General features: G+C 35.3%; 1 protein-coding gene across 1 annotated transcript in view; it reads right to left on the bottom strand.

The window, feature by feature from the left end:
- LOC125228093 (microtubule-associated protein Jupiter) overlaps nt 1-25,390 on the bottom strand; it is a 182,137-nt gene extending 156,747 nt beyond the window's left edge. Inside the window, exon 1 of the mRNA XM_048132645.1 lies at nt 25,132-25,390. Within this exon, the coding sequence (XP_047988602.1) occupies nt 25,132-25,190 (59 nt within the window). The 5' untranslated portion in view covers nt 25,191-25,390. The remainder of the gene's footprint in view (nt 1-25,131) is intronic.
- Between the last annotated feature and the right edge of the window lie 361 nt (nt 25,391-25,751).

Here is a 25,751-nt window from a genome sequence, read left to right as displayed (position 1 = left end):
GTGATATTAATATTTTCTGTAAGGATAAGTCTTAGTTAATAGAATATGGAATAACCATTTCAAAAAAAATGGTGTGGGTACTAGGTAGTTTATCAAAAAATCATTATTTTCTGAAAACCGTATAAGTGGCATAAGTCAGAAACTGTCAAACATAAGAAGCTGAAACTTGGGCAAAATAATAGACGCCTTTATCCCTAATGGCGTCTATTATTTTGCCCTTTATTAATAATTTGTTCATTAATATTACATGCTTACAGTTGAACCGTAGCTAGTTAGAAACCTACGTAATTTTGTATTTTATTAATTTTATCATGCAGAAACTTTTGCGTGCGATATTACATATTTTTAAATTAAAGGAAAAATTCAAAAAATTCCTGCCGGAGGTGTGATTTTTTCCATTTTTCCTTTAATCTAAAAATACCAATGTAATTTATTTGTCACGTGGGATTTTTGCGTCTTACCATATTTAATTTTCATTATTTGAATTATTTCTTTAAATACTAAATACCTACGTGGTATAAACGAGTCTATGGCATGTTTATCTTAACTACACCGGTGTTTAGCTGAGAGTGAAATCTACGATTGCTGGTAACACCTCACCTGGGTACCGCACAAATTATCAACTTAAATCTAATTACGCTGTAGGTATGTGGTATTCCATGCCTTAAAGGTCCTCTTCCTTCATCTGCGATTTCAGATAAAAACGTAGTCCTTTTCACCACACCAACCACAGAACTAAATCAAGATAGAAGGAAAATGCTCGGCGATTAACAGCGAAACCGAGCGTGTAACGTTTTGTGTCGAGCCTATGACGTCACGAGTGTACTTTAGTGATGGGAACGTTATCGCCGCGTAACCCATTCGATCGATTGTGGAGGTTGCGTGCGGGATGCCCGCCGAAGTTAAAAATATCGGATGTTCATCTTCGTTGTGAAATGAAGTAAGTATATACCTGTATTCGTGTGATGACAAACAATTCACTAGTAGGTATATAATTTGCCTAAGGCCAAACAAAGATTTTAGTAGGTAGGTTCTATTAATACTAGTTAATATTTCGTAATATTTTTAAGAAAATCGACCAAACTCACTTCATTATCCTCACTTATTTTTACAACTTTTAGTAATTATATAATTAACCATTAACACATTTTTAGAGTTATTTTTATTCATAATAAATATAGAAACGTATTATGTTTGTATTTGTTTTTTTGCCGACCACAAATTCAACTTTAATACCGTAACTGTAACCTATTTTAAAGTTAAATTTATTTTTCACTCGTACTTTATATGTATAGTTTCATAACAATATAAAAACATAATTATAATTTCCACTGCTTCGCAAAATCGATTTAAATCGAATAAGGAAATCGCAGCATACATGACGATATAGTTCCGTGGTGCACCACTATTCTTAAGTTCGACGTGAGTTCGACGGACAAAATAACAAATCTACCTTCACTTTGTCTCGACAGTTTGGATAGCCTATTTTTATATCGCTTGTTTTAAACGCACGCCAAGTCGGACTCGTCAAATTAAAGCCGCAATGGAAAACTAGTTTGACGGCCGTACGTCAGCTAATGTTTTGATGATAAAAATAGGAAAATCGTGTTTTTTATTTAATAAAAAATATTTTAGGACAAATGGTACTTACCGATGATAGGAAAGACTTTGTTTAACACCCTTGCTTTTATTGGGGGTGTTTGAACAAATTTCAATACCGCTTTTGTATTTTTCACTGTATGTCACTCGCGGGCAGCGGTCGGGAGCAGACTGACTTGCGCGGCGAGCAATGTTGCTATTTTTATATCGCTTGTTTTAAACGCACGCCAAGTCGGACTCGTCAAATTAAAGCCGCAATGGAAAACTAGTTTGACGGCCGTACGTCACCTAATGTTTTGATGATAAAAATAGGAAAATCGTGTTTTTTATTTAATAAAAAATATTTTAGGACAAATGGTACTTACCGATGATAGGAAAGACTTTGTTTAACACCCTTGCTTTTATTGGGGGTGTTTGAACAGTTAATTATCGAATACCGACCCATTTTGTATTTTTCACTGTATGTCACTCGCGGGCAGCGGTCGGGAGCAGACTGACTTGCGCGGCGAACAATGTTGCTCGCTATTTAAGGGTTCCGCAGTTGACTACGGAACCTTTTTCCTTCTATCTTTTCACCACACCAACTGATAAACGAATGACAAAGTTGATGCATTTTATCCACAAAAGTTCAAAGTAAATTCATATAAATTTTAACTTTATACCCAAAGCTGCCTGGTATAATTGGCGCTTAAATGCTGATTTTGAATCATAACTAAATAAAATGGATGAATTTGATTTTTTTCATTAAATTCATTTATTTTATTAACATTTATGATTTAAAAAAATATAATCACGTGTTGGTGTGTGGTGAATATTTTGCGTTTCACTCGGCAGCAAAACTTGTTTAACCATGTGCCTTGAAATCCTAAGATACATGCTGCCACTCGCTACGCTCGCGGTTGAATATTGGAATCTTTCGTTTGCTTGGATATAAATATTCGCACGTGCGGTTAAACAACTTTACCCCTTGTAAAACAATGAACTATATTGCACTGGCAGCGTAGACCCTTTACATTTGGAACACCACATGTGTATCCGTGACAATAATGAGCCGCTGCCGCAAGCTCCAAGTCTAGTCGACGAGTTATCGAGTCTGGACAATTAATAACGACTTCTTAATTGCACAGGAAGGGATTATTCAATTAACGATGGTGGGCAATTACTTATCGTTGGACGAGTGGTCCGTGATGTGATATCGATGGTACACTTATTAAGATTAATTTACTTTCGGACAAACAAGAACAAATAGAATGGAGGAGAGTCCTTTAAAGCTGCTGACTTTAAAGCATTCTCCTAAGTATTGTGTAGACAGATCTCGCAGACCCTAAAGTTATATTCTAAGGGATTCATAATTTTATATTATATCATAATATTTAAAAGAAGAAGAAGAAGGTAACATGGAAACAAATAGAAGGTGAGGAGGTGGGGTTACAGTTATAAACGACGCATTCTGTTCAAATTAAACACATGAAAGCATTAAGGTCACTAGGGAAAACATACGACCCAAATAGCTCGCCAAATTCACAAAAATCGGTCAGCCCCAAAATCCTCAAACTAACAATGTAACAATGTCTTGGTACACCATCAATCACGAAGACATTATTTGTGCTATCGATCGTGCTCGAATCAGTCGAGACACGTGCCAAGCGGCGACGGGACCAGAACCTACTTAATACATATCATTTTGTGCTCAGACACGCAGCAATGTCACATCCACCGTTATGAAAACGCTACGCAGGTAACTTCTGCACTGCACTGAGATGTTATGTAACATTCTGTCTGTGATTGCTTTTTGTACAGTGGGAGTTAAGACTTGGGAAACTCAGTTGGAAATAGCTACTTTCAAACGCTCAGTCCCTTTGTGCGTTTTGACATTATCCGATCCGATATCGGATGTAGGACCGGTATCCCATATATTTGAGCCATCATCTTTGAATTTTGCCTTTGAAATCCTTCCTACATTCGATCGGATAATAATGTGAAAATGAAAACGCACTAAGGACCGGTTGCATCAAACCCTCTGTCACCGTTAAAGCGTTCGTTAAATTTTATTGTATGGGAAGTTCCATAAACGTCTGCTGCGTGACGATGATGTGTCTGTCAAATGTGGTTGATGCAACTTGCCCTTAATCTCACTCATCTGTACCTACACTGACTTCAGTGCAAAGAATTTGGTAACTAAGATGCTATCTAGTAGTTCTCATAAACGTCAAATGTCTTTGAAATTATGGCGTATATCATAATTAAAACTAACATGTTCTGTGCTATCAAACTGGTTGCAAAGTAAGCTTGGGCTGACACTAGATTAGGTATTAGAGGTAACCTAGGAGCCTTCGAGTAATAGAGATAATATATAGAGTAACCCGTTGGGAGCTTAAAATAAAATCTATCGTCACCCGCTAATACTAGAAATATCTTACTGCCGTATTCGAACAATGGTTTTAAGATATGAGTAAGATATCAGCACAATATGACACCGATCTGTCAAGCCAAAATGGGCGTTTCTTCAAACAAATGCAATTCACACGGATGCAATCGATCTATATCTATCATCATCATCATCATATCTATGTTTCACGTAGGTACCTATATTTAAGTTTGAATCGGGCCGTTACGTAGCGTAGCTACAACCTATGTATATGTATTCAGGCCCCGTAGCCGAATGGCATTTCTCCGACGCCAAACGAAAACGAATCGCCGCAAAAGGTAGTCTGGCTCTGTCGCGCCAATACGCAAGAGCGATAGAGATAGATATCTACGAGCGTTTCGTGAGCCTGTGTGCCATTCGGCTACGCACCCGGAACGTACAGCGAAAAAGCAAAGAGTTATCTCTTTAATAAACTGCATAAATACGAGTAAAACACAATTTTTGACCCCCGACGCAACGCTAAAACGACAGGGTGTTATAAGTTTGACGTGTCTATCTGTCTGTCTGTGGCATCGTAGCGGATAATGGATGAACTGATTTAGATTTAGTTTTTTGTGTGTTTAAATTTTGTTTTGTGGTTATATATCTATAAGAGTCGCACGTGTTCTGCAAGTACATATAAGTATAATGATATGTACGTAGCAGAATATAGGTACCGAATACTTGAGAATAAAGTAACAATGGACTTTTATTACCTATGCACTGGTAGATAAAGAATGTGTCGAACAGAAATAAGACTTTGCGTAATAAGACAGTTGCCCGTAGCACCATTTGGCTTTTCAAAATTGTTTTATCGGTTTATCTGCGATCTATAAAAGTAGGTAGGTAGATAAGTACTTTCTTAACATAATTTATTAAAAAATGCTTGCGGCAAGTTTGCTAAATTAATCCATAAGGCCCACTTGCACCAACCACTTAACTCAGGGTTAGTGGGCTGTCATCTGTCAAATTCCATATAAAATGGCGGGTTAACCCTCCATTTTCGTTGGTGCAAGTGGCCCTAAATCGTTTTAGAAATACGCTATTGCTTTCTTTATTCGTAACAACCACAATTAGTCAAATTTAAGTATAATCACACATACACTTATAACGTTTAAGTCTTAATATTAACACTGACATTTTAAATACCCACAAGTGTGTACGTATTCATATTGCAATATTTAATATAGCATTTATACAAAATTAAACATCATGAACAATTGAAAATACATTACAGTTGTTTCTTGCATCTAAACGAAACATTTATAATTTCACAGTAAATCAATCGTATATAATTTTCATTAATATGTATCAATAATAATATGTAGTTTCAGCTTACGCTTTTTTATTTCATATACAAAAACCACAAATTCAACCATTCTCAGTCAACAATTCTTTCAGTAGTTTCAGTAGGATTGTACTGAAATGCATGAAGTTCACTTTTTTATACATTTTTCATGTCTTTTATCAAAACTTAAAAGTTTAGCTTTATCAATGTCTTTGACAATTAACGAAAACCACTTGACAGAAATTTGTAACCCCTACAGAGTGTTCACTGTTCAGCTCACTTAAGATTTCCTTATCCGTGAGAATCAACCCGATATGCTTTAGCATAACGAAACGTATTGCTTTGTTTATATTAGTTTAAAAGGGCTAAGAACAACTACACTTTACTTACAACAAAGGGCCTTTGTTTTTCAATTTGAAACTCTTTGCATTATTTATTTCACATTCCAAAATAATCCTAGTGCAAAGACTGTGACTTGAAATCGAAAGTGCTTAATCGATATTTGTATATTTCATTTTAGTCTGTACATCCATACATAGGTACATACAATCACGCCTGTAACCCATGAAGGGATAGGCAGAGCACATGAAACGACTCAAGTTTGTGTCACTTCTGGCAAATTTAGTTTAGTCTGTGTAATTGAGTAATTTTCATATTTGAAATAAAATGCATTTGTTATCTATAGTTAACTTTTTATGATAGATTTATGTAGTTAAAAAAGTTAAACTAAAATACTTTATCTGTACGAAATATAATATTAATAATTGAAAGTAATTTACTGATTGACTTTTTAATTACACTGATTCTTTTGCCTTTGTCTATTACAGTTAAATTATGAAATATTTAACCTAAATTTGTTCTCTGAATAATCTGGTATAAACTAATAGAAATACCAAAAAATATATAACACATATTTAATATTACTGTTTATCTTGTTTTTATATTCGTTTTAAATGGCATATTTACTCTTACAGTCCAAACTAAAATCTTGTGGTCTGAACAAAACAAATTTACTAGGTATCAATTTTTGTATGAAAGCGGTTTAATACCTACACCATGCGGTGGTATTGTAAAGATTCAATTTACCATTATCTGTCATTTCTTTACGATGCAATTATTTGGAATGTATAGTTTACAAACTAAGAACAAATACTTTAAGACTAAAACATATTGCTTAAATCAGGGAGGGATAACTCCCAATATTATTAGGTTCATGTAGTCCACTTAGACTTTGCGTAACATATTCGATAGTCAGTATCACCGCAGGCAGTTAATTCACCCACATAGACTATTCGTAAAACGTATTTTCAAATACTTCAGACTCAAGGCAGTTGAACCTCCAAACCTTTAGACGAATGTGGTCTCTCTTTAGACTGTTCGGAAATCTGAATGTCAATTTAGAGTCTCACATAGCTTAATGTGGTCTTTCGTTAGACTATTCGGAAAGCCGAATGTCAATTTAAAGTCTCACATGGCCTAATTAATGTGGTCTTTCGTTAGACTGTTCAGAAAACTGAACGTCAATTTAAAGTCTCACATGGCCTATTTAATGTGGTCTTTCGTTAGACTGTTCGAAAACCGAACGTCAATTTAAAGTCTCACATGGTCTATTTAACGTGGTCTTTCGTTAGACTGTTCGAAAACCGAACGTCAATTTAAAGTCTCACATGGCTTATTTAATGTGGTCTTTCGTTAGACTGTTCGAAAACCGAACGTCAATTTAAAGTCTCACATGGCTTAATGTGGTCTTTCGTTAGACTGTTTGGAAAAACAAGTCAATCGAATTTCTAATTTCTTCAGTCTCATGTGGCCTAATCTTAAGACTATACGGAAAAACCGAATGTCAATGGAATTTCCAATTTCTTCAGTCTCATGTGGCCTAATCTTAGACTATTCGGAAAACCGAATGTCAATGGAATTTCCAATTTCTTCAGTCTCATGTGGCCTAATCTTAGACTATTCGGAAAACCGAATGTCAATGGAATTTCCAATTTCTTCAGTCTCATGTGGCCTAATCTTAGACTATTCGGAAAACCGAATGTCAATGGAATTTCCAATTTCTTCAGTCTCATGTGGCCTAATCTTAGACTATTCGGAAAACCGAATGTCAATGGAATTTCCAATTTCTTCAGACTCATGTGAAAGTCACTAGACACACATGGCCTAACGTCTGTCTTTTCAGATAAAATCTGAAAGTCAATATTGGAATTCTTTGCAGGCTCACATGGTCTAACGTCTGTCTTTTCAAGAAAACTCTGAAAGTCAATATTGGAATTCTTTACCGGCTCACATGGTCTAACGTCTGTCTTTTCAGAAAAACTCTGAAAGTCAATATTGGAATTCTTTACCGGCTCACATGGTCTAACGTCTGTCTTTTCAGAAAAACTCTGAAAGTCAATGTTGGAATTCTTTACCGGCTCACATGGTCTAACGTCTGTCTTTTCAGAAAAACTCTGAAAGTCAATATCGGAATTCTTTACCGGCTCACATGGTCTAACGTCTGTCTTTTCAGAAAAACTCTGAAAGTCAATACTGGAATGCTCGTAGTCTAACATGACCGATATAAGAATATCTTGTAAACACCGTAAAAGTGATATTGGAATGTCCTTTAAAGTGCTATCACTAACTACACTATCACTTTTCTCACACCTTTGGTATTATAATTATTTGTTGAGACAGCAAAATACAAACCACATCTTTGTTACAATCAGAATCAAATACCTGTAGTATTTGTACGTGGCCTCAAAGGTGTATTACAATTAAACCAGTGTTTCAGTGAGCTTTTCATATTCACACAAGACACAAATTCCAGTTATTTACTTCACTCAAGAACGACAAGTCAATAGTAAATTGACAATCAACATCAGTGTCATTTCGTTTCTTTTTTACGAATATTTGATATGGACACTTATATATAATAAAAATACTGCCATATATATATATATATATATAGCAAACACACTGTAAAGTCAAAGACTCTTTATGATTTATAAATTCTTAAACATCTCAATCTGTTCTTGATAATATGATAAATTTCAAACAAATCTATAGCAAAAAAAAAATACTTTCAAGTATCGAGCGCTCCAAAGTACCCATTCAACAAAAAACATGGTTTTTTTTATTCTTAAGAGTCAAACAAGCGACATCATTGGATACCTTGTGTCAAAAGAAACTTTCGTAGCTGTTACAATGCTTGATTTTTGCCATCATTTTATGTAGCATTTATTTTAATGTGTACGGTTTTTTTTTTATGAGCTGTTGCATTTGTTAATGGTCAAACGTAATAATATTTCATAGCATTACTTGTAATTAATTATTTGTGTTCTGAGTCAAGCAAATAAAACTAAAACAAATTAATACATATGTATGTAGTTATGCACTGTCTTCTAAAACTCACAATTGTTTAAAATTTTACTTTGAATAGATACAATATCTATTACCTATGCAGGTTATTAAAATAATAGCAAATATAACCATACGTACCAAACCTTACACTCACTGTGTAAGCCAATGCCATTGTTGGATTTGATGGTATGACTGTCATCATATAGAGGTGGTGTCAGCATGCTCAAGGTAGACAGAGAGCCACGTAGCACTAACATCTCGCCGTTACCACATACGTTACCAAGTACGTGTGTGCGCATATGTTGCACGTTGAGGGTTCCATAGTCGATAGTCTTATCTGGTCACAATGATGTTTCTTGCTCATGTATGTAACAATTATTTATGTTCTATGTTACTCTGAAGAATTGCTCATCGAACTCGTACTGCGATGAGATCACATATTTTTGGATATTCTATGATATATGAGGCATAGTAGCAGATTAATCGTTTAGCGCTGCGTGTTGTAAGTACGTTGTCGGCGTTTAAGATTCCTTTGTTATCGGTTTGATGGTCGTATTAAAAATTGGTCCCAATATAGCGCAGGCGCCAGGTAAAATAAGTCAACGTGGATTTTCATGTTGTGTTCATGTACAATGTACATCTTTGAGTAAGTATTTAGTATTCTCACTCAAGTTTATTCAAACTTACTCGTAATTTCCAGCGTTATCACTGTTATCAGTTTGCGAACTTCTTCGTCGACATAAGTCAGCTGCATCTTCAACTTGGTTAGACATTCTACCGCTTGTCTTGATCCAATTTTAACGGGTCTTTCATAAATGCCATTGAAATGATTGAACGACTTCAAAATTTCAAATGTGTTTTAACTTCCGCGTACTTAGCTTTTCACCACAAAGGGATTAATGTTCCGTTGAATGGTTAAATTGTTCACAATCACATTAACATCACTTAAATGGTCCGAATCTCACAACACTATTTTCAAAAGTCTGTTAAATGTGTCTGGGCCCATAACCTATTAGATTTGGGGCAATTAATTAAAAGACACATTGCGATTTATAAGAGTTCAAATATATTATCGCAATATAGTAAGGCAAGGTGTGCTCCTATTAATAGCTACCAAGCGACTAAAGTACAAACGAAGTCCTTAAGATTAGGAACTATGGGCTGTTGTTTTTTATTCAATAGTTTACATGTATGAGAGAGAAAGTATAACAATATACTTGTTAGAGTAAGATAGATTTAGTTTTGTTAATTCCAACAACAACCGATATAATCCAGATAAAATATTAGTTGCATTTCGGTATAAAATAAACTTGCATCACGTAACGGATATTTGAAAGCCGCTTTCCCTGCAACTGCAACATATTTTTGAAATACTGTTAAACGTTTTTAAGTACTTATACGAGTACCTAACTGTGAAATTCAAAGCAGTAATATAATATTAAGACGATACGATACCCCTCATTTCTCCATACAAACGCTCTCGCCTGTTTCCTCTCTGGTTTTTGAAGCTAGATCAATGGTTTTTTCACCACAGGTTTTTATTATCAATATCTGTGTCGGACCGTTTTGCTTTTTTTGATATTTTTGTTTTAAAAGGAATTAGAGCCTCTCAAAGTTGGCAAAAACGGCTTAATTGAATTTGCCAGAAAGAAAGGAGTGGTATTCAAAACTGAGACCAATTATCCAAAAAAACGAAACGGTCCGACACAGATAATTTCCTTGTCATTCGGATTTCCAAATTTCGTAACGATTGGTTAAGTTTTGGAGGAGGAAACAGTCGAGAGCGGAACCTCGATTTTTGCGGGTTTTACGCGGGATTTCGCGCCTGAGCTGCAGTTGTCCCTATCGCACCAAATTTAGGGGCGGGGCTAAGTTTTTAAATACGTACACTAAAATAAAGTGATGGGTAATACTCGACATCTAATGTCGATAATCTAGTGATGTGAAAAGTTATCGATATACTACGTCGAAATATCGACATACCGTGTTTGACGAACATTTTAGTTAGAAATACGTATATATTCTGTGGAAATACTAAGTCCATATTTTTATAAGTATAGGTACGTAACAATTACATACAGGTATAGGTTTATTTTATACATGCATAACTTTTCTCGTCATTGGTTTACTAGTATCAATTATAAAGTTATGTTGTATTTTACGATAGATTCCACGAATATTAGGCAACGGTATTCGGTATTTTATATTCGGTCTTTTCAGCCACTTTGCCAAAAATTTGGTATTCGGTCATCATTGCTTATTTATTACTATTCTGCCCAACACCAATTAGGTAAGTAGTTATATTATATGTACTTATTTACATACAATAAAAACAAACATAATATTAATGATATAATTCATGTTTAAAAATATTTTAAAAAACGATGGGCCTTATTTAGTAATACACAGTTTGTTCAGATAGGGTACCTGTACCTGCTCTTAATAAGGCCCAGTCCTTATATTTCTTCTAAGTTTTATCAGTCATACCGTTTTGTACATTTTCTTCGCAGACATATAATCAAAAAATGCCCTAAATAGTTACTACTCTAAATAAGGCCCATCGCTCACTTCTTAAGTTTTATAACTTGGTGTAAACATTGTGTTCATGAATTCAATCATCAATTTTTGTAATAAGTATTTATACTACGGTCTGTCGTCTAAAACACATTTATTCAGGACTATGCATTTAGGTTATGGTGCTCTAAATTTAGAGGGTCCGAGTCCTAGCAAGTGGTGCATTAAGGTCAATGCAGACAACATTGGCATACTTTATTTCATACTATGTATATAGTTTAAATGGATAAAATTAGGTGTGAAATAAAACTATAGAAACGGATTAAATCGTATATAATGAATTTACAATTCATCCTGACGTTTCGAACACTTTACAGCGCTCGTGGTCAACGGGTGACTGAGGAAAAATTACAATGTGCAAAAGCTACCTACATATAAGAAATATTAACGAACCACGACTATAAATAAAATAGATTTCTAAGGCAGGTTCACACACTATTAATAAAGCTAGTTATACAATGTTCAAAAAATTTACCATTACTATGTTACAAAAAAAAGCAATCAATTAATCTACACAAAATTTACAAAAACAAACTGCAAATGTCCAACACCATACAACCGAATACAAATGCCTCACAGTCTTCGTCGTGCTTGTTCCATTATCAGATGAACTACTGGATCCTAAGCCGGTGGTAAAGTAAAGCCATCTTCTCTATTAAAATTTGGATATTTCTTGATCTCAATGGCCTCGCGCAACATTCTGGGTATATACCGCTTCTCCATAGCAAGAACCAGAGGTTTATCAAACTTTATAGCATGATTGACTTTATCCATGACATGTTCAGAGACTGCAGACTTTTGCCGACGGTGCTTGACATCCGCTATGTGTTCCTTCACCCGTGTGGAAATACTTCGTTTTGTCTGCCCCACATACGACTCACTATACGCGATTTAATCCGTTTCCATAGTTTTATTTTATGAGTAACTATCGCGGTAACCGAAGACAACATTAAAATTAGGTAGTTAATTAAAGTAGTTTGGAGTTACCTGCTGTCCTACGGGATAAATATTATAATATACATATCCATATATTTTTATTCTTTTCCTTCCGGCGACCGGAAGGACGTATTGACAAACACTTTCAGCTAGTGTGTCAGTTCCTTTGTCACCCATGTTTCACAACTAAAGAGTAAGACGAAATTGACGATAGATAAATTTTACAAATAGTGAACAAGTGAAGATGCTCTAACTGAAACAATTACTTTTCATATTAATAATGTTTACCATTACACACAGAGCACAATCTCATCGGTAAATATTGTCAATTTTACTTTATTTCGACGTGCTTTTATCATAGCGCTCTTGAATAATACGATTTGTATTTGTAAAGAAAATATCTCCTAGATACATTCTATCAATTGTGTCGCTTAGTTTCAAACTTGGGTACTTAAATCCATTCTGCTTTAAGATTGAATATATAAAAAATATATATTAACCTTATAGCAGAATGGATTTATCCAGGTTTGAAGTTAAGCGACACAATTACGCTTAATTCGGTATGTAAGAAATACCTTAATTTTTGTTAACTTACTGATGGGCCTTATTTCATACATGCAGCAATTTGGGTCCATGTGCACCTACTTAATGCACAATTGCACATGGACCCAAATTTTTGACCCATTTACACTTATCTAATTATAAAATGTACATAACATTTCGAGACTTTTAGCCGGGCCTTATTTGTATGTAGATTACAGATGCCCTTAGTTGGTAGATGAAATGAGTGTTATCTACGTTTTAATTCTATGGTAACAGAAATGCTGATATCTAAGAGTATCAATAAGTTCTAAATAATAAAAATATCAAAAGTATCTATACGTTTAAGTACCGATACCTAGGTTTAAATTTAGCTGGAAAATTTGTTAAGCATTTTTATGGTTGGTCTTGTTCTGTGCTAAGCCTTGTATTTCTAATGCTAATTGTATTGTATTTCTAATGGTAATATGTATACCTACAGCCCTAGAAAATTATAAATATAAGATGCATATGTAGCTTTCCATCTGAAAAAAGGTGCAATAACATTTTGTTTGGCAGATTTTTTGTTAGAATTCTGCTAAAAAGTTCTAATTACGTACACTCTTGGAACATAATCTGGTGTCTGGTAAGTATAATAGGTACCAAATTGTCCTAGTTAAATTTTCCTACGCTGTCATTTCTGTCAAACGTGTGCAAAAAATAATGAATAAGATTCACATAAACTTTTGGTAGGTAGATAATGTCAACCGATTATGTAGAATCCTAGGCCACTCTAGAACCCTGTCGTATTGACACCGTACTTTATTTGCTATAGAAGTCAGTTTTACTTTTACTGTGAAGTCTGTGAAAGAGGTCTACAGTGGCCTATGACATAGAATTCAGATTGGTTGACTGTACGTACCTACTCCTATAATATGGCTTCTCTTTGACATCGAAAAGGTTTTAGCTTTTTACATACCGAATAACTTTATTTCGCTAACATGATTTCTTTTAAGATAATCAATTAATCACATTATGTATAAGATAAGGAACTGTTTTTACAATACTTAAAACATTACAAATTTGCATTTTAGTCAAATCAGTACACTTAGTATACTTCACGGAGTCCAAAACATTAGGCATCAGACAGAAGTCCGAAACTAGAAAAATATAGAGAGCGCTCGAGCGCGAGTAGCTACTTGCGCCGGCAGCGGCGCGGCTGTGTGGCGCACGCACACAGGGCCTCTCTGTGGGTTCCACCCCCGTCAGCGCGACGGCGATAAAGACTTAAAAATCTCAAATTTGAATTCGTGCTTCGGTATCGTATCCTCTTAATATAACTTTAAAGACGTGACTTTCTAGTCAGTATAAGTATAGGTTCGGCCAGCTAATTTTCGGCCTTTCTTATAAAACTTATTGAACAAATATTGGTGGTCACAGTTTAATACCTAGAATTTGTAGAGAGCATAACATATTGTACAAACAAAATAATACTGACATGTTGAAAATGACACAAAATCAGTTAAAAACATATTTACATAGACTTAAGACTAGACCGTAAGGTTAAAATACATATAACAACTTTTTAAAATTAATTACATATATAACTATTTGTACCTCCTTGCTAACTAGATTACTCATAGTATCAGTATTTCAAGTTGTACTTACTTAGTTGTTTATAGCAAGCATTCTTACTCGTATCTTATAACTTTAATGTATAAGTATTTTTGTATTACACATTACACCTGTTGGCAAACCTAAATAAATAAATACCCCACTTCACCCTGTAACTTGACATTTACAGTTTGCCCCCCTAACCCCCCTTTCATATTGGCCATTTTCTATAATTAATATTTAAAAAATTAAATATTTATTAATAATTAAAAAATAAATACTTTCAATTTGAAGAGGTTAACAATGTTCAGAACTATTCCAAATTTCAAGTCGATAGCATAAGCAGTTCTCAAGATATTTAGAAATGTGACAGACAGACAGACAGACAGACGGACAGAGAGAGATAATGATTCCTTTTGTACCTTTTTGGTACGGAACCCTAAAAATAACATAAACCATGAAAAGTACTTTTTTCGCGCAGTTCACATCACGATCACCACAATGCATATTTCATAATTTTATCGCTGATCTCTATTGTTTCACGAATTAACTTAACACTTTTTGCAGTAGCAATTGTAAAGCATTAGCTAATGTCAGCAATTCAGGCATTATAGACAGTTGCCTGAGGCAACGTCCATAATAGCATGAAACCGCATTACGGCTCATTAGTGGAGGTGAAACTTACTCATTTTCCGCCCAGTACCTACACCACTGTTCTAAAGAGACCCCTGAAACTGAACCTATATACATAATTTAGCTTCTAGTTCGCAAGCTCAAAGAAAAGCAGGGGTCTTATTTCAATGGTCGCACATAATACCAGGTGGTCATCGACTATAATAGTCCAATTACCACTCGTATTGGACTTAGCGCCACACTAGTATGCGCTCACTAACTTTTTCAAACTCATATGTTATTAAGTTTATACGGAAGAAAATACAGTTTATTCTAATTATTTCGTGAAATATAGAAATGTCATTCAGTAAAAGTAAAACCGATCAAGTGAGCAAATATTGCAGCTAAGTATTTCGCCTGAGAAAGTGACAGTGCAATGTCTTTTTTACGCTTATTGTTAGTCATTTCATTCGTTGGTATATGATATCGGAAAACTTATGTAATTTCACTAGCACATCGCACTGTATTTTAAATAGCGTTAAAACTTCCAGTTCTTCTCCCAGTCTCACATTGAATAGCAGGTCCATTGAACACATTAACCCACTAGAATGCACTCGGTGGTGGCCAACACATTTACGAAAAATTCTCAGTAAATAAGATATTTTATTTTTATTTTTTATTAACCCACTAAACATTTACGAAAATTCAGTATAAGTAAGTACGTATAGATACTTACAGCAAATAATAAATAAAACATTCTTATTTAAGTAAATAAATGCCTACTAAAAATTGTATAACTACAACTAACTAAATATGACCGTTCTTAACCTTAATTTAGGTCACTCAGGTTTAATGAAAATATGTTGCTCTAGTTTGCTCTAATTTAATTAATTATAACAAGCTAAGTCGCTCTAATTTAATTAATTGAGCATTAACTTTAATCCGTTAAAGAACAGACATTCATAACTCATAAGGCACTGATCGTGGTCCCATCGCGAGCTAGTAAGCTATGAGCTATCGGCTACAAAAACGAATAAAAGATAAGCACTCCCGTGCAAATAAAAGAAACACGGTGATTTTGATAGCTCACCGCTGGGCAAGTAACTATAAACATCGCCGTGTCTCTTTTATTCACACGGGAGTGATTATCTTTGATTTGAGCCTCGCCTGTGCAAGTTTTAAGTGAACTTATTAATTTTATTGAAGTTTGACGCTTAAAATAAAAGTTACACCAGAGCGGCGGCTGTCAAAATCGCTGCTATCTTAGCTTGGTATGACTTAAAGTACACACAAGCTCAAACAAAACTTCAGTTAAGTACTTATGAGATATAGTACATCTCATCTATATCTAGTTATCGTTTGTCGCGGCTGGTGGTCCCATGCACAACCGTTAATTCTTTCATTTCCTGTCAAAACCAATCACCGTTTAATCGCTACCAATCATCGTTATTATTTTATTTTGGTAAAAACTCAGACAATTAAAGATTAGGAACGCGGGTTTTTATCATATTTCGGATGTGTACGTTTTTTTCGGCTGGCTAATCTTAACATGATTTATATAATACAGGGTGTGAACCTAATACGGGCGAACCTCTTAACGGTGGTGAGTATAGGACATAAAAAATGGAATTAGATAACTTTTACTTAAAATTGAAATATTTTTTTTATCCATACAAATTAATTCGGCCCGCAACGTAATGCAAACACACTCGCGTTAAACGCTCGTTGACAGTTGTCATTGATTGTCATCGCAACCACGTTTACAGTACATTGCTGCTGGAAAATTTTTCAAAAATTAATTATGGGCTAAAAATTAAGAGTAACTCAAAAACACCTCTTAATTGACGATAACAATATTGAATTATATGCCTGGTTTCATTTATCGCCCTTATTAGGTTTACGCGCTGTATGTAATAAATGCTAGTACATAATTACCTAAAAGTGCTAAGTATCTATCTACCTACTACTAACTATAGTGTTGTCAGTGATTTATCATTCCCGAGAATATTTGCCACTTTACTACAATATGAAAGAAATATTTCTTAACTAGGAAGTTTCTCATACAACATCCAAAATGGTCTTGCTGCCTCCATCTCATTGCTTGAATTCTTGAAAGTCTTCCTACCCGAAGTAATATTAGCATAATATCTTATATGTACTTATTTATGGCCATATTTCAATATAACGTAGACAGATCATCGCCGATACATCGACTAGGGACCTAAATGATTGAACTTAACAATTAGTAACATGAAAGGCTAGCCTACAGGCAGCCCGACGCCCACTCGGACAAGGCGAGAATTACTGCTGCGGGCGGCTGAGCAGCCGACTATCCTCGTTTACAGTGCGATACAGTCAGAAATATAAGCAATTTTAACTATAAAACTCCCGTGAGACTCAGACATATTTAAAATTATTTTAAGCGGGTTACTCACGTGTTAAGTCGATATAGCATTCGACATGTTATGTGTATGCGTCGCGCTCTCGATATGTAAAGGAAGGGGTCGCTACTCTTGAGAAAGATCCTCGAAAATGGATCGAAACATGTCGAACGCTATATCGACTTAACATGTGAGTAACCTGCTTAAAATGTTTTTAAATACAAAAATATAAGCATTTTCAAAATAATTCAATTTTTTTTTTTTAACGTAAACATAAAGATTTCCCTCATATATTAATTTAAAATTTCAAGCTTTTATGACAAGAGCGTAAATTTGTACCTACTCAAAAAAGGTTACGACTACGACGTACGACTCGAGCTTTTATGCATTTGATGAGCTCCCTAGACTATTTATAGAGATATTTGAGAGCGCAGGTTGTAAGAAACTAAAGCCTGAGTCAGAAAACGCTTTGGCATAACTGACATATAAGCGTTATAGGCATTACATACATATTATGTGCTCGCTTTGACCCACTACTTCGTTTAAATGGAATTAGTAATACGAATAGCTCATCTAGCACGAAATATTATATCACGTCCAATCCATACCACATGCTTATTTGCTTTGGTTACTTAATATTATAACAATAAATAATATCAAATAAAATGTAATTAGGAACTGAAGTTTAGAGCTTTCGGGGATTTTAAATGCGTACTTTTTCGGTTTCTGCTCCCATACGCACCAACACGAACTTTTTGAATTGAGGATGTTGTATTTTTAGCATTCTTCATCTTTGAAGGATGATTTATCTTCATGTTGCAGTCAGTAAGTACCACAGTCCCTTACTTAACTAATCGCTATTCATTGCAAACAAGACAGGAGGGTAATGGTTTATCTTGAACACAAGATGCTGGAAAATCTATGAGCTGTCACGATGTAGCTAAAATAAATATCGAATTCTCCTTTCACTAAGCACTGAGGTTAACAATTACAATTATCGAAATGAACTTTCATATCATAAATAGTCTGTGAAAGCTAGGAATAAATTGATCTGTGCGCAGATTCAATTATATCTTCTAAAAAGTCTGTAACGTTGAGAAAAATCAAATAGCATTTTAGAACGATAAGGTAATGGACGGGCAAATAACAAAATTTCGATTATCGTATTTAGGAGTAGATTCTCATATTTTGATAAACCCATATGTTATCTATTTATCATTCAATAACCTGTCAATATGTACGCTTCGGGGTCAGAAACAGGCACAAGTCTATCCTATTTCCAAGTCACTAATTGACACTATCGGCTTTTATAGCCATTGTGTTTAACTCTCTAATTAAAAGCTAGGGGTACCGACAATCGACAAAGCAAGAACCACAAAAACACTGACGTGTGTTCGTTTAGGTACTATTTGTTCAGTACGTAGAGAAACAGTTCATATCACCTGTCAAGTTTATTTGCTAACTCATTTTAAGTAAGTATATTATATTTATTTGTAACATAAAAAAAATTAAGAAAATAAAAGGGACATACAAAATTTAACTCGCTCTTTTGTTTTCACGAACAACATTTTTACAAAAGGATTTGGGATGAGGATTTGCAGATGGCTGGTCCCAATACCGCAGTTGCGAGTAGCGGACCATGTAATAGCGATCGGGCTTCCGCGAGGGCGCGCCTCCATGACCAGCCCGAGTAAAACGACGTATGTATCGCTGAGCTTCGTACGAACATGTTACCGTTTTAAGATGATCCTGTCATGAGTAGATGCGGCTGCGCAGCCCGTGACGGTCGACGCACGTTCGAGAAGCTTCGGCCATAAAGTAGGTATTTGGGAGATAACATTGTTCATTTATTACAATGATTTGACTTTTCAAGAATTTCCTAAAAAGGAGCTTAGGTAATTAATAAGATTTTTAGGTAAATAACTCTACGATATCGGAGAAATGCTGATAGTAGACATCTTCTAGAAGTACGATATTTTTGGAACTGCCCGCACTTGCCTTGTTTATTAACTTGAACACCCTGGGATGTCATTCGGTCGACCCACAACACAGTTTTATTACCAACATATACAATTTTTTTTAATATCGTTTCTTTACGTCATCACACGATTAACTAAGCAATAAATATATGTAGCAATAGACAATGCAGTGGCGCTGCATTCGATTACAAAGCTGCGGGCAGACGGCGCACAGGGCTTCCTGGAACCCGATGCGATCCTGTTACTGTCAGCCACCTAATCCTGTTACACGATACGCCAACTCCAATGAGTATGGCTATTTTTTTAAAGTTTCCAACCATCATGGTTGGGCGAGGGTGTGGATGGACTTGTTAATAAAAATTAAAGATTTTCTTAAAAAAAAAAAGTTTTTTGATCAGCAAGTTTTCTCCCTCTTAAGTTTTCTTCGTGGGCATTAGAATTTTCTTTGGAATTCAATCTCATAAAAAATGTTTTTCACATTTTACATGACCTACATTCATTTCGCATGGACTAGTGGTACCTGAAAAGGCGTCGTGTTCACTATTCATATATGGTTATATATGTTTACAAGTTTACACGATTGTTGCGTAACAAACCCAGATTAGATATCAACCCGATGAACCAGAATGTTTTCCGACATTTTTTGCGCGACGGATATCGCAACGAATAGAAAGTGTCAATACAATGCCAATTCAAATCCAAAACACTAATCTAGGAACAGCGAAGGATACAATTCTATTGTTTTAGTGAGAGTCCCTGAGCAATTGTGGAGCAGGCGAGGCGAATCACCAATGGTAAGACGACGATTGTCTGTCTGGCTGGCGTAATCGTAAATCGTATACAATCACAGATGAAACAACATTGCGCTATTTTGGAGTACCTACCACATTATACCTACCTATATTATAGGTATAATGATCGGTACAAATATTTCAGTCTATAATTTACCTTACAGGTACATATGTATACACGTATAACAATGTGACTTAAAAAAGTCGAAAAAATATGCATATACACCGTGTCCAATAAGTTTGAATACAGCACAAATAGCCAATAAAACAAAATGAACAAATAGTTACTACATTATTATTATATTTTATGAATGGCACTCTTATTTACTACATTCACAACAAATGTTTTGGAATAACTCCAGCATTAACTTGTTTACCAGCCTCAAACGCTTCTCAAACGGATCACACGCGGCACGCACCGTTTTCTTCACATTTCATCCCAAATACTCTCGATAACCTTTTTGAAATGATCTAAGTTTATGATTTTATAAAAATTTAGTCTTCAAAGCATGTATGACCATACAAAATAGTCTAATACGCCTAAACCTGGAGGCCTGGGTGGCCACTCATGTTTCGGATAAAAAACTGCCAAATTAGTCTGAAACTACGCTAGAATACCATTTGCCGAATGTGCTGGAGGTGCGTCTTGTTGGGACACATGATACTCATTCCCAAGCATCCTTTTTAACTTTAACGCATTTTTTTCTCCAAAACCTTGGTTTTAAAGAAAAAAACGTTGATTTTAACGCTTTTATCTGTAAGTACTGAAGGTAGTTTACTTCGCTTACATACTGCATCCCACACCTGGGCCGATGGTGAGCTCTGGAACCTAGGCACATTTTTCTAGTTGCCCGGAACGTTATCTATCCTCGGTACCCATAATAGTTTATTTTGGACACGTGGCGTCTGTTTTATCACATACAGATTCTCCTTATAAAAAATAACTCGTCACCTGCGTGCCGAGCAAGTATTTTGTTGGCACTTTACCTCTTTGTTTTTCTTAGACACATTTCATGTACTTTGTGCTTGTATTTTATTAAGAGGAATATACTCTTTAGTTTAAATAAGAATTTGATGGCCTGTGATCCCTATATCTTTAGAACTGAGGTAAAATGTGAGTATTCGGACTTATTGGACACGGTGTACTTTATCGTACAATTTTGGATAGCTTTTATATCCGAAAATAATATGCTTTTGAAGCGAAGTCTAAACGTAACCCGTTTAATGCAGATTGTCCAATTTAACACTACGAGTAGTGTTAACTATAGCCAAAGACAATATCCAGTATCGACTGTCAAGAGTGTCAGGCTTTATTTGTACCTATAATCCATACTAATACTAATATAAATGGGAAAGTGTGTGTGTTTGTTTGTCCGTCTTTCACGGCAAAATGGAGCGACGAATTGACGTGGTTTTTTTAAGTGGTGATAGTTGAAGGGAAGGAGAATGACATAGGCTACTTTTTGTCTCTTTTTAACGCGAGGCAAGCCGCAGGATAAAGCTAGTTACATATAATTTTGATATGACCTAAAAAGGCCGCACGAAGTCTTGTAGAGTTTGACATATCCGCGTGGGCATAAGGTATTAATGTAAAATGTTAATGAAGTAGGTACCTAAGGTAACGGACCCAATTATGGACAGTTTAAGATAAAAATTTGCCTATTTTTGATATTTCACTGATACATGTACAGTCAGCTGCATAGAAAAGTAGACCCCCTTGCATGCAAATTTGTATGGCAGGGGGTCTACTTTTCTCTGCAGCTGACTGTACAAATTCTACCGCTAAAAGGAAGGGAAAAAATCCATAAATTAACTGGACCACTTTTTAATACAAAAATCTATGCTTTCAAGGTGGCAGTTACATTACTATCTGTAGCTTCAAACCAAATGAAAATTCAAATGTTATACCTTTTTCAAAATCAAAACATGTAAATACATTTACAATCTTACATTATCTCCTAAAGAAGCCTTAATTAGGTACTTAGGTCTCAAGCAAACATTATACCTATTGCACTACAAACAGTGCAATCTCGTGTCCTTAAGTGCACCTCGCCAAAACCTTGGAGTTATTACTGTCCTAACTATTACACAAGTGCTCCTAATTTGAACAAATAAACCATTAAAACACAAACAAGCTTGCCGCTTACCTTACTTGGTAGTCGCAAGGCGAAGCCCGCCTACGGCCGTGGACCTAAATGAATATCAACCTGCCTACTCCTTCAATTAGCCCGGGTTGAGAGTTGTAACACTGCATAACAAATCCTGGCGCCAGGAAACATCTTTAACGACGCGTTCATCATGTTTAATTTGCTGAACTAGGTTGGATAAAGATTACATTATCGCAAGAGTTGGATAACCACTAGCAGGGGCGGCTCACTCCGCGATTCCATGGCCGCGCTACAAGTACATGCGGGCGGCCGCGAGTTCGCGGCCTAATCAGGGGTGGCTCGCATTTTCACGGAACGCTTGTTCGCACTTTCTATTGTTACTATACGTCGCGAGTTTTTTTAAAGGTTAAAATAGGCTAATAACGCTTAGTTAAACAAACATTATGAATAAAATAGGACAATCTTACACAGATCTACTATTGATTATGTCATTTATGGCCCACGGAAACGTTCAATCAGGCTTGTGACGTTGGGATTTAAACTAAAATACTGTATATACCTAGAAAGTACCCAAGACTTGAATATAATACCATAACATTTTATCTGAGTATAATTTTTTTTAATACATAGGCAACCCTAGCGTCCGACGCTGCGCACGTGCGGCTCGTTTCTTTGTAATCATTTTGTAGGTATTTAAAAAGGCGGCATTTCGTGAACTTCAAAGCAGTGGGCCTTCTGTACTTGTACTATTATATATTCTGTGCTACTAGTGTACAATGGGGCGCGCCCCCAAATAGCGTAACTAAAACATTTAAAAATTCAAATTAACTAATTTTAATTAACTTCATTTTTGGTGTCGCAAAATAAATGTAATAATTTATATATGTAAAATCATATACACATTACTATTCGATTAGTAGGAAGGACGCCGTTCAGATAACTTTGGACTCGAATTGGCCTAAGCCTACTTATCTTGAACTTTTAGCCACAGCTTCAAACAGTGCTTTGGTACTTGAAAAAAGAAATCCCACGTCAGTTAATTTCAGCATTTACTGCCAAGGGCCTAGACTTTACGTCTAGGCCATAATAGTTTGTTCAGAAAGTTAATAAACTCAAGTAATTCAACGCCTTACATTTTGTCATTTAAAAGTTTACAATGTACGAAAGGCAGACTAACTGTTAACATTTTGAAAGGCGCAATTAGCAAATATGTTAATTGGCTTTATTCCTAAAGCTTTCTAACTAGTCTAACTAAGCAAACAAAGTAGAGTACCGAGTGTTAGATTAATTTACAGCAAGTTTATTTCTCTACAAAACTAAAACGGCTACAAAGGCTTAATATGAAGCAGGTTTAATCCAATTGCGATGCTTCCTACGCTTTAATGATGACAGGAGAATGGAATATGTAGCTAATAAATGAAGTCTTGATTGTTCCGATTGCTTAGTGCTTACCAAGAGGATTTTGTTTACAAATTATATATATATATATATATATATATATACTATAAAAAATGACCGTATATATTTATATATATATATACGGACATTTTTTTAAGTGTTTAAAGAAGTTCTCTGCTTACGTGATGGTGATAGGGACACATATTACGTACAAAACGTTTTTTTTTTAATATTCAATATTTTGGTTGGCGAAAAACTAAACTTTTTTCGCCACACCAACTGATAAAGACTGTCTTGATATTCGAAATCGGATGTAAAAGTTGCATTTTATCCAAAAGGGTGCAAAGTAATTTCATACAAATTTTAACTTGATGCCCAAAGCTGGTTGGTAGAATTGGCGTATAATAAATGCTGGGTTTGAATGATATATACCTATGTCAATAAATTGATGGATTTGGATCAGTTAGATTATTTACAGTTCAGTTTTTCCTCTTGTTGGTGTGATAAAAAATGTGTTTGCTGCCTATGCAGCAAACGAGCAGACGAGCTGCCTGATGAAGCCGCTTCATGAAAAAAACCAACACCAGGAAAGCCACTAAAAAACCAACACCAGGAAAGCCACTAATGCGTTGCCGACCTTTGAGACCTGCTTCTTGAAGAACCCCTTGGAAGTTTCAATCGGTGCCAAAATTGGTTTAGGTAACCTGCGTACCTTGAAACCACAGAACTTTATTTATATAGAAGAAACAAGTTCATCTATTTGTATAGGGGCCGAGCGTGTCAAATTTTGTACTGAAGTTGTTTCTTGCCTGTAATTTTAAATATGTCTCAGGCTCTTGATTGTTCATAATTTTTGTGTTGTTGCAATTGAATATCAAGTAACGAGGCATTTTTTATGTTTTGATTGACTTCAACTTACAAAAATTGATGCCCGAAAGCTGCAAGCTGCGATTAAAGACGGACAACTCAGTGGATTTCACTGAGTTGATTTGACACGCTAAGTAGATACGTTTGCTTGATCTATGGTATATATGACATCTGTGCTTGAAACACTCAAGTTTACAAATTTTGAACCATTGGCTACGCTCGCGTTCAGCATTGGAATCTCTCGCTTGCTCGGGTATCTATATTACGGTTATACCACAACTTTGCCCTCTCGTAAAACAAATAACATTTCAATAATTCCACTGCACTAAAATATTATTGAGTGGTTAGGAAAATATTTAAACTTAGGTCTCGTCAAGTTTATTAACAGACCTACTGCGGACTCATAGGGAGAAAAAGCCCACTTCAAAAAGCCTTGGCCTAAAGAATAGGTAAATACCAACAGATCGCTTATACCATCCTACCTTGTCCTTGCCAATTAGGTACCTAGTTATTTTTTTTGTGCAGGGTGAAATACGATATATTGATAAAGTATGTGCAATTTACGTGATTTACAGACACATACATCATATTTATAACGTGGGTGCTAACGTACTGTACTCTGCAAATTTAAGACTGAACTGAACATGATCCTTCATTAAAGCATCAACACTTCTTCATCAAGATCTTGTAGGTTACGATAAAAATTGACTTACTTTGTAATCACACTTTTCGCATCCTCCGGGTACCCCACAAAGATCAGAGTAGAAGACATGACACCAATAAGTACACTTCTACTGAAAATTTTAACACGAACACAACACAAGAAAAAATAACACGAAATTTAGTTTTGTAAGGTCAAACGTCCATATCGGATTTAAACTGCCAAAATTGTTATGACAATTAAAGAGCTAGGGGTGTTGTCACTTAGTTAAGACATTGACAATCTAATGTTTTATAAAACGTGCCAGTACGAACGACTCAATATGTCGGACTGCGAGGTAATTTTATGACGAAGGAAACGTGGGTGCGAAATAAGTAGGTGGTGTCGGTTGTTTTGAATAAGTAATATCATATCATAATGTGTTTACTCATGCCCCCTCCATAGACCGCAAATTCAGGTGATTTAATTCATACATCATGCAAATTCTTGCATCATGCATCCATGCAATTTTGCAGCCGACTGTATCTTTAGTCAGGTTCTGTGTCAAGCAGGTATCAAGTAATAAAGCAAGAGTCCAGATCCCATATAGTGTTAATATTTACAAGGTCTAGATAAACTACATTCAGGTGAATTTGGTGAGGCTCAATTAAGTAACTGAAAAATTAACTATAA

The sequence above is a fragment of the Leguminivora glycinivorella genome, chromosome 1 (genome assembly GCF_023078275.1).
Source record: "Leguminivora glycinivorella isolate SPB_JAAS2020 chromosome 1, LegGlyc_1.1, whole genome shotgun sequence".
Classification (NCBI taxonomy): Eukaryota; Metazoa; Arthropoda; class Insecta; order Lepidoptera; family Tortricidae; genus Leguminivora; species Leguminivora glycinivorella.
Note: the sequence above shows the minus strand (reverse complement) of the source record. Positions and strands in the feature narration are given on the sequence as shown.